General features: G+C 35.3%; 2 protein-coding genes across 9 annotated transcripts in view; one reads left to right on the plus strand and one right to left on the minus strand.

Annotated features, from left to right (window-relative positions):
- LOC105277363 (casein kinase I) overlaps nt 1-13,606 on the plus strand; it is a 47,628-nt gene that overhangs the window by 27,010 nt on the left and 7,012 nt on the right. The window contains exon 1 of one of the 4 annotated variants that reach the window (XM_011335657.3): nt 6,347-6,478. The exons of 2 other annotated variants lie outside the window; for them this stretch is intronic. The gene's annotated coding sequence lies outside the window, so the exon portion shown is untranslated. One more of the 4 variants, XM_011335658.3, reaches the window with a different exon arrangement.
- LOC105277365 (glycosyltransferase 25 family member) overlaps nt 1-13,606 on the minus strand; it is a 25,226-nt gene continuing 11,620 nt past the window's right edge. For 4 of the 5 annotated variants that reach the window (XM_011335664.3, XM_026972386.1, XM_026972385.1 and 1 more), the window contains 5 exons: nt 2,072-2,146; nt 1,828-1,885; nt 1,634-1,761; nt 983-1,183; nt 592-769 (listed from right to left, as the gene is read on the minus strand). In XM_011335664.3, the coding sequence (XP_011333966.1) occupies nt 592-769; nt 983-1,183; nt 1,634-1,761; nt 1,828-1,885; nt 2,072-2,146 (640 nt within the window). Of the gene's footprint in view, nt 770-982; nt 1,184-1,633; nt 1,762-1,827; nt 1,886-2,071; nt 2,147-13,606 lie in introns of all 5 variants that reach the window. The other variant, XM_026972384.1, reaches the window with a different exon arrangement.

Below are 13,606 nucleotides of genomic sequence, written 5' to 3' on the forward strand. Positions count from 1 at the left end.
TTTTACTTTTTGTTATTTTGTTATATTTTGATAGCATTGGCACATTTACATAACAGAATAAGATCTTATATCTACACAATGTTAGTGTTATATAAAAATATAAAAATGTTTGTTCCATTTGCATGTACGTTTCGTGCAGTGTTTGGTTGGTACGTTTTGTTCGACCGTTCAATTTTTAATTTTTAACCAAGTTCATGCAAGTATTTTTACGAGTTTGCATTTCCTTAATTTATATTCGTTAGAATGTGGGAATGTTACATTTGTTAAACTCAAAGTTTGTATTCGTAATTTATAATATATACGAATAGATATATGTAGGTACGATAGAATAAATGAATATTCCTTCAAGAAAAGCTCTAAATGGCGTTTTTCCTAATAAGATATTGTGTATCGTTTATATCTCTACATTTAATCAGTATCAACTTCGAACTTACATAATTAGCATAATGGCAGCGTAATGGCAACGTATATACGTAAAAAAATTTCAGTTAAAAATAATCTTAAATTCACTATTAGGCAATTTAAAAATGGCTTGAGAATTGGCTCGTTCGACTAGACATTTCCTTCAAATCCCTTTCAGTCGTTGATGTCTCACAGTTCATCACGGTCTGCCGACTTCGCGGACTCGGAAGTGTCCAGCACGAGTTTTGAGTCCTCCGTGTCGCTGATGTATCCATCCTCGCCGGTATAATGCGTGGGATAAACAAGAAGCGGACTTGTCGATAATGCAATCAAGTCCCGCGTGGGAAACTGCGCGGCCCACTGCTCCCTGCAAAGTGATACACATAAGACGTCGCATGAATATTAAGATTGACTCAAGTTGATCGCGGATGCAATTATGCGATGCACAATCAAGGATGACACTTTACGTTGCGAGGGTCTTGCGTATCACGAAATTGATTTGCAAAATCAATAAGCTTCTGATTCAACAATTGAACATCGGTCGATTTACGAAATTATGGACATTAATCACTTCACTTACTTAGGATGCGTATCCGAAAGTATGGGAAGATACTCGTCGACGGGAACTAATTTCCCGAGAGGCATGGCGCCCACCAATTTCCTCGCTCCGCTCGCCGACAACATGTAGCCCAGTGTCCAATAACTATATCCAGCCCGCACCAAAAACTTGGAGCCATTCAGTCGACTCTCCGATTTCACCAATTTCTTCCTCCCCACATATCTAAACGTAAGATTGCAAACATAAGATTGTAACGAATTGCCCGGTTACATCGACGTTTGTCTTATTATTAGAAATAACTTTCGTCACGCGAATTTTATTTATCTCTGTTTGTTGCGTTTCATGAGTAAGGCCGCACAATTTCAGAATAAATAATAACAAGCAGCTAAACGCGATTCACTCAATACAGATTATTGATGCAACCGTTTACTCACTCGTAAATTGTAAATCAAATAAGTGAAAGATTAGTTTTAAACGAGACAAATATATCTTCGTGATTTGAACGTAAGCGCCGGCCATAAAAATACATGATAGATGTAATCCTCTACGTTGAAATGTAAGAGAGAATTATAACGGAGAATTAAATTATGATGCAAGTATTTATATTTTTACGAGTATAAAATACGAGTTGAGACGATAGAATTATTGAAAAATAAATTTTACAGGACTTACACTAAGTCCCACTTGATCTTGAGGTCGGACAACTCTACCAAAACGTAATTGACTTTCTGTCGAAAAAACGGTTCGAAGTGGATGTCATCCTCCAGCACCAAAACTTTTTCGTAGCCGTGTTTCAGCACCTAATATCGATTTCATCAGCAATCAACAAGTAATCGTGTTCAAGAATTCCGTTATTATACTAATACCTTTTGCCATATGAGGTAGTGGCTGAGGAAGCAGCCGATCTCGCCCATCGTCATCGGCCTACGCGAAGAAAGATTAATGATAACATGAGGAATACGGAATTAGAGGGAATCTCGAAATACGGCTTCACGCAGCGTAGATTACAGATCCCACAGATTGTGGGACTTAATCCACTCTGGCTCTCGAGACATTCTTCGAGTTGAAATTGATTTAATTGAATTTGACCGAATTCTTTCAGATACTCACCTGTTGTGATAAGGATCCAAATATTCCGGCATCAGTATCACGCCCCATTCCTTTAGAAAAGTTTCATTCAGAGCCCTAGAACGATAAGCAACGCAATATTAAAACAGTTCACGATATTCCCGAAGAGTGCTGGGCCAACGAGAACTTCCTGGAGACAACATGGTCAAGACACACCGTAATTAATGACAACGTATTTCGTCAAAGTCTATATACAGGATTTAATTGATCTTTAATGTTGTTAATTCATAACTTGATAAAATGTTTGATAAAATTGAAACAACTAGACGTTATTTCATACACTTGTTCGATGAAAAATAATTGCTATTAATTCACAAATTTACCATATATAAAAAGAGAAAAAGGATGAGAGATTGTTGTATGCATTTATAAAATCAGAATAAAACAGTATAGACGATAATTAATTCATTTCGAGTACATAATAACTTGTATTAGTCTCTACTTTCAGGTGCCTTGTATCAGAGAAACAAGTATCAAATAAAAATTTATATCCGAAGGTAAAGAAGGGAGTCATATCCAAAAGGAAGATACCCACTGATTATGCAAGAGTACATGAGGGATGTGCTATGATCCTTCAATATCGACGTCTGTTTACTCTTTTATGCTAGCTTACATCACCATAACTTTGCGAAGCGAATAAACGTCAAACGGCAAAGTGATATACGAGAGAAATAGCATTTTAAAAAGTGCGTAAGCATCCACACGAATTCGGATTGGGCGAAACATTTTTGCAAGGACTTGCCGAGCGACCGACGAGAACGCTCGCGGGTGTATGGCGCCCGCCATTTCTATCAAATAAAAGCTGGGGATTATAAAAGCGAGGGTATCATGGAAATCCCGTTAAAGCCCAGCATGCCGGGTGGATTATGATCAAGAGAATTCGCTCGCCAAATTTGCCTGGAACGAAACGAGCCAAGATACCGAGGCTACGGTATCGCTATCGTGTTGTCTATCAGCACCGATCTCGAAATTGTTCAATTCACCACGAATGTCATTACCGATAACGCTATGGCGAACACATTGTGTCGCAGGAAATTCGCCGAGTTCCGAAGCTATCTGTTTTATGAAAGCATCAAAAGTGAATGTCCCCTCGTGATTATTACGTATCATTAGGCAATACGATTCCTTTATGATATCATACTTCGATTTTCTTGTGAAATATTGAAATTTCGTCAAGTAGCGGTAAATGTATGGAAATATAAAGGAGAAGATGTATTACTCGTGCAATATTATCTTGCATTTTTTATATTGGTTAACATGTTACAGAAAATTGGTAATATAAATTCTTTCTTTCTTGAATATCACGACAAACAGATATAATACTCGAGGACGCATTCTTGATTTTTATTCCATTAAATTAAATCCAAAGTTAAGAGGCAATTCATATCGCGTTCAGTTAAACATTAGCAGAAGCAATCGAAAAAGAGAAAGACGGTCCCTATACTTTATTAAAAATCTCAGAATGAGAATTCAAAGAATCCAGAAAATAACGGTAGCCACGTGATTTTTCGTCGTAATTTACACCACGTGGTCACTGATATCGATCTCGCGACAGACGACATATCACCTGTGGCCGTACTACTATCCACGTTATCCGACGAAATCAGTGACGCAAAACAGACAGCGTACCACCTGTGGCCGTACTAATGTTCACGTTATCCGGCGAAAATCACTGACGGAAGTAATACGAGGAAAGAACCACAGTCCAGAAATAGGCGGCCATAAAGGCAGGAGAACGTGTTAGTGACACGCATTGGGGTAGCGAAAATTACGTTCGGTCAATCTGGATGTTATATACGCCTCCGAACTCACTACCGTGAGGAAGATTTATCTTCGGAGGTGTTATTCGTAGCGCTTCGATTAAGTTTTATGCGACGTCCCGTGCTCGTCATGCTTACTCTGCGAAACCCGGGCTGGTGGCATCGTACCTCCCGTATTAATCTTACGTCTCTCGCTTTCGAATGAAAAGTGACGTTTCGACTGTTCCGTCCTTCTCTCTCGACGGAATCTTAATCCCGACGTGTCATGCTGAGGTCTCGCGCGCGATCCCAGGGTATTTTACTTTGAGAAATGATCGTAACATCAGAAGAAAATAATAGAATGCTGGACGATGACGGTGGAAAAAGGGATACAGAAACCCTGTTTTGGGATTAAATTATGTCAAGTTTTTATATTTTATGATATATGTGCGAAATACTTAAAAATGACGGTAACTTTATAAAAGAAGTTTCGCTTGTACAGCTCTCTTTTCCCATTAGAACCATCCTCTGTTCTAAAGAATACGTTTATAATCGATTAACCTTCGACTGACAATATTTGTGAAACGTATTAAAATAATTGCTACACGTCTTCCCAAAGTTGGATTTTATGCTGAATATCGATGGCACGATTATTCCCGATATACTTTTTTGAAAATATAATGTCAATACGTAATGAGATTTAAGGGAAGGAGGAAATATATTCTTTTTTATCCCCAAGTTATAAATTATACGATATTCGAAAGCTGCCAAAAGAGAGTTCAAAAAATAAGGTCTTGTAACTTCACAACGTTCAACTTCTACATATTCGATACTTATAAGGCATAAAACATGTAAAATAAAGATCCTATTTTTCCAAGACGATATTATAAATTTTTTGCAGAAATTCCATGAAGAGATTACGCGATAAGAAAGACGCGATTCGGTAGGCCGAGAGCAGAGACAAAAGTCGTTAAACTCTTATAATTTCTGAATAATTAGAAGTACAATTAAAACACAATTAAGCGAAGTTAAAAAATTTTATGTGCGGATAAGCGCAACTGGAATCAACCCGTTCTCGTGGTATCCTGTTAAGTCCTATCGATTGTGCTGTCGATGGCTTCGAGATACCATCAGGAAATGGACCGAAAGGAAAGACACACGCAAGCGGGGAGAAGTTATCTTGTTCTTCGGTCTGAGCTTAACTCTGATCGTTAGTGCGAGGTCACGCCATATATATTCCGCTTCCTCTCTGTGAATGAAATTAACCAACGAACTAGAGCTTTCCACACACCGATGTATAGCAAGGAGAATCAAGAATCAAGAAACTACATGTAATTAACACGGAGTCGGGTTATGAAGCTGAGAGCTTCATAAATTTTCTCAAACTCTCAACAACGGCTAGACTGATGGAGCTCCTATAACAAACTTAATTGATAACGGATCATGTAACAAACATTTGTTTGTACTCGCTCTATGTGCTCCATGAATGAAGATACTATAATGCGAAGTCCAAAAGTGTTAAATTTTAGTTTTTCACAAAATTTTTAAGAGATTATTGATAAAAAGATTTTTATACGCCTGAAATTTCTATTACAAAATTGTGCTGACATCGCTTGCAGCTGAGTCTAACAGTATATTGACTGACGTGATGAATAAGCGATGAGGTATGATAATGGAAATTGTTTCTATAAAATCATATATCTAAAAGCATAGTATTTATCTAATGTTTACATTAGATAATTAGCGCCACGTACGTGAGATAATTTTCCATAAAAATAGTGATATTAAAACATTATCTAAATCACATTTGGTGTTCTTTTATCTTTTTTGTAACGATAATTTTTAATAGATTATTATATATATATATATATATATACACGCGTCTTTTCTTAGAGAAAATGTTCATTGGGATTCCTTAGGATCTTAGAATTAAAGAGTGTGTATGAATAAATTTTTTTCTTCTCTTTAATGTAACATTGACGTAATATTAAAATATGATAATAACACATAGCTGAGTATTATTTAATTGAATAAATCGATGTAACATTGACGTAATATTAAAATATTATAATAACACATAACTGAGTATTATTTAATTACATTCGTTTTTCAACGCATTTATACACTTCGTAGCTGATTCTGATTACAATTACAATTCTGTTAAACCAAATTTCGCATGAAATTTACTAAAGAATGTAATTTTTCAACAGAAATGCGACATCGTATGTATCAAGCCCAGAACGCAATAATGCGATATTGGTCGTTTACAAACTTTAAATATCTTCAAGAACACCTGACGATAACGAATGCGCGTAGGTACATTTTAATCTTCCGCGCCATCGACGCTTATCGATGTGTGTTAAGGGATCGGTCCCTTTTTTTTATTTCTTACGTCACAGTGTATTTTCCATACGATACATCCGCATTCTGCGCCTGAGCAATGGGCCTGCGCGTGGTAAATTTCAAAAGGACTCAGGCCGGACAGCATGCGAAAATCCTTTAGTCCGTCACCGACCTCCATCCCTTCGATATCGCATCGCATTTTAATCAAGAGGAAAAAAGAATATATAATCGTGTAATTAAAATTGTATAAGATTGACATTAAAGACAAAAATATCTCAACAAATGCGAAGGAAAATTTTACGCATAGGTATGTGTGTTACATGTGCCTGTCGTGTGTGCATATGTACGTACATGCATCTATATATGTGCGTTTGTGTAATATGTGCATGGTGCCGATAAAAATTATTTCGTTATTAATACGTGCTTATTATATTCTATTTTTAATTCTTCATTTGTAAATTTTTATTGATTATCATGTTAAGGAAAATTGTTCTAATCTTAGTGCTTCATTGACTATTGATTATGAATTATTATATATTAGGTGTGAAACTAAAGATAATAATCAATAATCAAATTTATTCATAAATGCGAAATATTGCACTTCTAAAAAGGAAAACATGATTCTTGCGGTTTATATGTGCGTCGTCTGGTTTAAGAAAAAAATTCTAATTTTGAATAAAGTCGACTCGAATAACGTATGTAAGCGTAACGCAATTGTTCCAGAAAGAGCTTTCACGAGACTTATATACCTAAGTTGGCAAATCAAAGACACTTTGTCAATTCCGACGATCGAGAGCCTGCGTGATCGTTTATCCTCGCTAAAGCAAACAGCACTCTAATTCCCATTTATGTGAAACTTTGCCTGTTCCAGGTGGAATCAGTGGGTCATCTGAATAGAATTTCAGAAAATATTTTTAGCAGATGATAGAGGAAAAAGTTTTTGTTACAAACTCTTTGAAGCAAAAGTATATTCTTCTCTTTCCTCAAACTTAGTTTACGAAAAGAGTCTTGTTTTCGATTAACGATAGTTGTTGATTTATTAATGAAACCTCTTTGAAAAATGAGATTCAACCGTTTCTTGTTGAGAAATACAACCTCAAGCACCAATAGTTGCTGATTTATTGTATTATCATTAATGAATTAACAACCATTAGTATCATTGATTACTCGACAGAAAACGATGGAGTCTAATTTTTCAGGGAGATTCGGACGTTAAAACTAATATGATAGAAGCCCGCAAGGCGAGGAGAATACTGTTCACATTATAAGATAACATAATAGAAATTCATAGATTAACGAAGAACCGCAAGCGTTGTAGTTTCCGGCATAAGCGCATATTTCACTCATATTGCCGGTACATTTGCTTTGATGAATAAAAGCAAATAGTCGCCCATTCCATTTCGTTGATATGATCCAATGATTCAGCAAAAATGTTTTATCGCATGTGTCGCGACACGTGAACAATTTTGGTCATTCATCGCACGCACGCACAAGAGGATAGCGATAAAGCTCGAGATCTTTTGCGAACAATTCGCCACTTTGTCTCTCTTTTTTTCTTCTTTCTTTCATACTTTCGCACTTTTTTTCCGAAAGCGAAAGCGATCGTGTTCCCATTCGTCGTGACGAATGGCACCCTAATTTTATCAGGCGGCAAAGGACGAAAGGAGATCGACCCCTCTTCAAGTTCGTTGATCATATGAGGCGCAACACGTGTCGATGATATCTCGCTGCGCGTCGGACGGAAGTTAAAGCAAAACGAAAAGAGGAAACTTTCCCGCCGGCTGTTGGAGCTTGCTGAGCAGCAAACTAAGCATCAATCTTTCTTATCGTTGATACAACAAGAAAACCTGAGAATACTATGATATATTTTAACGGTGCGCGGATTAATTGTGTGAGTGGAGAAAGGGCGCGTAAGCAGACTCTGTTTCCCCGAGAAAAGTTAATCTAGAACTTCTGCTTTATCTTGAAAATACAAGTTGGTAGTAATTCACAACTTTTTATGTTATTATCGTATACACTAGTGACTTTTGAAAGCGCGCGTCCCACATCGCGAGAAGAAACTTGTGTGATATTGTCAAGATTTACTTGGTCAAGAAATCGCGATATCCCTCAAGTATTCCTCTCTTGTGAGGAAACAAAGAAAAAGAGAGAGAGGCAGAGAGCATGAAATATGTTCAGATATACTACGTAGCTACTGTCATATCTGTATCAGTGTATGTGTATCTAGAATATTTTTAGTACCGCTCAGGAGATACCCTTATGATATCGCACGGATTTTCCTCGTAACTTTTACGCGTTCCTTACTCAGATATTTCCTAAATTCTCTTGTAACTTTCACACGTCCCTTACTCAGATATTTCCTGAATATCTGAATAAGGGACGTGTGAAAGTTACAAGAGAAATCCGTGCAAGAAAAATAACGATCTACATAATAATTCATGATTGTACGTTCGCAATTAATTCTTTTTAGCTGCGCCTTAACTCTATCCGCAAGTCGGTCATTGCGAAGTCACTGTGTAAAATATTCTGATTGATTAGCCGATTACAATTGTTAAAATAATAATGTACAACATATTAGTATAAAATTTAATCATGCATCATCAACATCGCATCTGTAGATTGAAATGATGATCGAATCTCCATAATGAGGAATGCATTATACCGATCCGAATTTATTAAGTGTGTGTGTACGTGTATATGTACAATACAACACATACACACAGGTTATATACAGGGTGTCTGAGACCACCCGTACATGCCGAATATTTTGATAACTGAGCGTGACAGATAAAAATGTTTTAATCAAAAGTTGTAGGGCTTTAACAATTACATGAAATGGTGATACATATTTGATCTTGACAGCAGTTATGCAGGAAGTCTCAAGGTCAACTTTAAAATCTTAAATGGAAACTCCCATTTTTTATTATATCATCTTCTTCTACCAATTAATTGGAACAACTTTTGTCTGAAACATGTTTTCTGAAAATGCCTCCATAGTGATACCAAATACTATGTTACACAAACCAATTATGAATACGTAAAAGCATTTAAAAAAAACTGAAATAGCTGTCCCAAATACGGGACAGCTATTTCAGTTTTTTTAAAATGCTTTTACGTATTCATAATTGGTTTGTGTAACATAGTATTTGGTATCACTATGTCTATTAATTATTTTTCCGTTTTTTTGGCCGTACCACTGAAAACATTTTAAAAACATTACAATTTTTTAAATTAAGAAAAAACATGGAACTAGAAACTCGCCACGTCCTCGTCGTTAGTTCTGGATTATGTTAAGAGCGAGACTTTTTTATTTCAAAATGTAGTTTTTATTTCAAATACATGTCAAGGTCAATGGAGGCATTTTCAGAAAACATGTTTCAGAGAAAAGTTGTTCCAATTAATTGGTAGAAGAAGATGATATAATAAAAAATGGGAGTTTCCATTTAAGATTTTAAAGTTGACCTTGAGACTTCCTGCATAACTGCTGTCAAGGTCAAATATGTATCACCATTTCATGTAATTGTTAAAGCCCTACAACTTTTGATTAAAACATTTTTATCTGTCACGCTCAGTTATCAAAATATTCGGCATGTACGGGTGGACTCAGACACCCTGTATATTAATGGTCATGTAAAAACGTATATACAGGGTGAGGCACCTAAAACAGGCCACCTGAATATCTCGGCTGTTATTGGTGATAGACAAAAATTTGTCAGACCAAACTTGCATGGTTTCGAGGGACACATAATTTGTTCTAAATAGTTTTTTATTAGGTGGACGCGTAGAGGTCATATGAAGGTCAACTTCGTTTTTTTAAATGGTATGATATGTTTTTTTACGTACCATCTAGTAGAGCGTTTGAAGATGCGCACATTGATCTACGGGTCAAAATCATTCAAGGTCACTGAAGGCTAAAATTTCTAAGTGCTAGAACTTTTTCATTTCTGAGTTTACGGTATTTTCAATAACAGAGAACTCTAGGCAATATAAAAAATATAGATATCATCAACTCAGAACTTCTCGGAAAAGAAAACATTTCTAACGGCTAGAACTTTTTCATTTCTGAATTTACGGTATTTTCAATAGCAGAGAACTCTAGGCAATATAAAAAATAATGATATCATCAACTCAGAACTTCTCGGAAAAGAAAACATTTCTAACGGCTAGAACTTTTTCATTTCTGAATTTACGGTATTTTCAATAGCAGAGAACTCTAGGCAATATAAAAAATAATGATAACAACTCAGAACTTCGCGGAAAAAGAAAAAATTTCTAAGGGCTAGAACTTTTTCATTTCTGAGTTTACGGTATTTTTAATAGCAGAGAACTCTAAGGAATATAAAGTAAATTATTTTCCCTTGCAGTTGGCCTTCAGTGATCTTGAATGATTTTGACCCGTAGATCAATGTGCGCATCTTCAAACGCTCTACTAGATGGTACGTAAAAAAAACATCATACCATTTAAAAAAACGGAGTTGACCTTCATATGACCTCTACGCGTCCACCTAATAAAACACTATTTAGAAATTATGTGTCCCTCGAAACCATGCAAGTTTGGTCTGACACATTTTTTTCTATCACCAATAACAGCCGAGATATTCAGGTGGCCTGTTTTAGGTGCCTCACCCTGTATGTACATCTTTCATAGTGAATAGCGTTATGTGGGAAGAGATTATAGAAATTTCTTTCTTATCAAAATGTCAAGTGTCATGAATTCGAACGTAAAATGTAATCCGAAATAATTAATTCCGTGCATATTCTGCCTTCCTAGAGATTCTATCTGTCTAGATACGCAAAGATAATTCTGGAAGCTGATTCTAGTTTTTCTTAATTTCCTAAAACGATGATTCTTTCGTGTCGATACACCGTGATAGATCAGCAATTTATCTAAAGTCGTACGCAACCACGTTCGCACGTGGGAAGCCGTAACGACCCGAACGATATCTTTCGTGCCGCTCATTATGATATTGCACCACACGACCTAAGTGTAATTAGGAGCTAGATGGATGTGCGTAGGCGACAAATAAAACCATTAGAAAATACGTAACGTTAGATCGATCAATCAAGGCCTGTGGCTATCTGAGGAAGGTCTGGTATCGGGTCATTTATAACTTATTTCTTCTCAATTTTGCATGCGTGTATGTCAAGGGAAAAGTCAATTTGACGATTTGTACGCGTGTCAAACAAAATATACAGGGTCATGTCTTTTCGCTTTGTAATGGTTACATAAGCCGTAACGAGACGGATTCCTGATTTTATCAAAATTAATATTATTGCCCGCATTTAAATGAAGAAAAACAAGGACGCTAAAAATAATCAAGAAATAACATGAAAAATCTATAAAAGTGAGGAGTAAATGAAGTAACATGCAATTAACATATAATAACTTAAGTTATTTCGAAGCAGTGCATAATAACGCATACTGCACTTTAATAACTATTTCTATAGAAAGTAAATAATAATTAATTTAACAAATTCAGTTATATTACTTGTAACATTATTCTTTACGTTATATTGCGTTTCTCATATCACACTGATATAAAAATCGTGTTTAGAGCAAACAATTGCAACTGTTCGTGTTCAAACTTGGATACATATACATATATTCGTCGCGTTTCGAATTTAATTTTCTTGAAGAGTAATGTGTATTTTTAATTAATGTCACTATTCGAATCCACGAGTAAAGTGAGCCACCAAGAGCCGCAAAATCGTAAAATCGTGGCCTAAAATTGCCTGAATTTCTGTATTATCATTCTTTATGCTTGCTGAATCGCACATTACAACGTGCACATTTTACGCATCGAAGAAGCAAAGTCGAAGTCTATCGATTCCTCCGTAAACGCAACATTGACTTTGGAAGGGTATTTATCACCCACGCGAGACGTGCGGCATTACAAAAGTGAAATGGGACTAAAAGGAAGGGTAGAGTCTGCGGGTTGCAGGGGATGACATCGTCAAGCTTTCTGAAATTTAATACGGGAATTTAGGGAACCGACCGATTCTCCGAGACATCTTCTCCATGGAACCGCAAGGATCCAAAAGAATTATTACTCATAAATCCGGGTACATGACTCCTGAGATATCGAGGGAGACTCGAGATATGAAAATATATTCGAGATATATTCGTATGTCGAATTTCGCATAAATCAACGATTGGTTGATTCTGATATAGAGATTTTCTCGGCGAAATGTATACTTTGCTGTCTAATCAATATAATCATTAAATTATTATTGAATATTGTTGATTATTATATTAATTCATAAAATACTTTTGTTTACATGTATATCTGTATATTATTTATATACACAGGTATCTTTTCATTACTATATTTTCATTTTGTATTCTTTACATGCATTTTTTGAAGAATACTTTTCAAAGAATCTATTCATGTATATTTGTTCAATTTTATTTTTAGAAATAGCGAGTGTTTCTTCCCTTTAATCGTCATAATTGCACGTAAGAAGATATCGTTGTGTATACTTTCCTTTTAGCATTTTCTTGATAACTTTTTTTTCTATTATATCTTACAATATTCGTGTGGTTCCCTATATGATAGTTTTTGTTGCTAATGATTAATTTTTTCACAAGAACCCTCAATTATTAACGGCTAATTAAACTTATTATCGTTCATACTTTTTTTGTTTTATTACGTCAAGACACGTAAACTAAGCAAAGTTATACACTGCATAGTAATAAAGTACTTGTATTTTTAAATCTAAAAAGCATATGTGGAGTAAGGAAAATATTAAGAAAATGTGCGACAATTTAGAATTCTAAACAACATTACATTTTAGTTTTATTGCAGAGCCCAAATATTGTGCTATGTAATGATATTTCTTATTTAAAAATAAAATGATTCAAAATTTATTTTTGGATCATATTTTGTGGTTTTTAGAAATTCTAGCATTACATACAGTAACTAAAAAGTTAAATTTTTTTATATAGCTGCAACTTTCAAGCGTAATTTGTCGGAAAATTTTCTTTCTTCTTTTTAATCAATCAGCAAAAACGGTTCGTGTTTACATTTCTCTATGTAGAAAAAATTATTCCGGTTCTCGACAAGAAATACCTTGTGTCTCATGTATCAAATCTTACTGAAAAGCTTGTATGTTAGTTTGTATGGAGAGACGTAAAAGATCGTTCGTGATCAATCTTTCTTGTTGTTTGCTCATTCTGTTTGCTCGCTTTTATCTCAGCTTGAATGAAATTAAAGACCTGAAAGTTTTCCCGCAGTTCTCCCCTGAAGACGCAACTCTTTCGTTCCAAGGAAAACCAAATTATATATAATATTAATTTATTCGCAACGTGAAGAGAAATGTAACTATATAAATACAGAAATATAGCATATTTTTTATAAATATATCATGCACGTTACTTTTCAAATTAGCACATAAAATCTTAAGAGAACATTAAGGCCCAATTCCACCAACGTCG

The sequence above is a fragment of the Ooceraea biroi genome, chromosome 9, assembly GCF_003672135.1.
Source record: "Ooceraea biroi isolate clonal line C1 chromosome 9, Obir_v5.4, whole genome shotgun sequence".
Classification (NCBI taxonomy): Eukaryota; Metazoa; Arthropoda; class Insecta; order Hymenoptera; family Formicidae; genus Ooceraea; species Ooceraea biroi.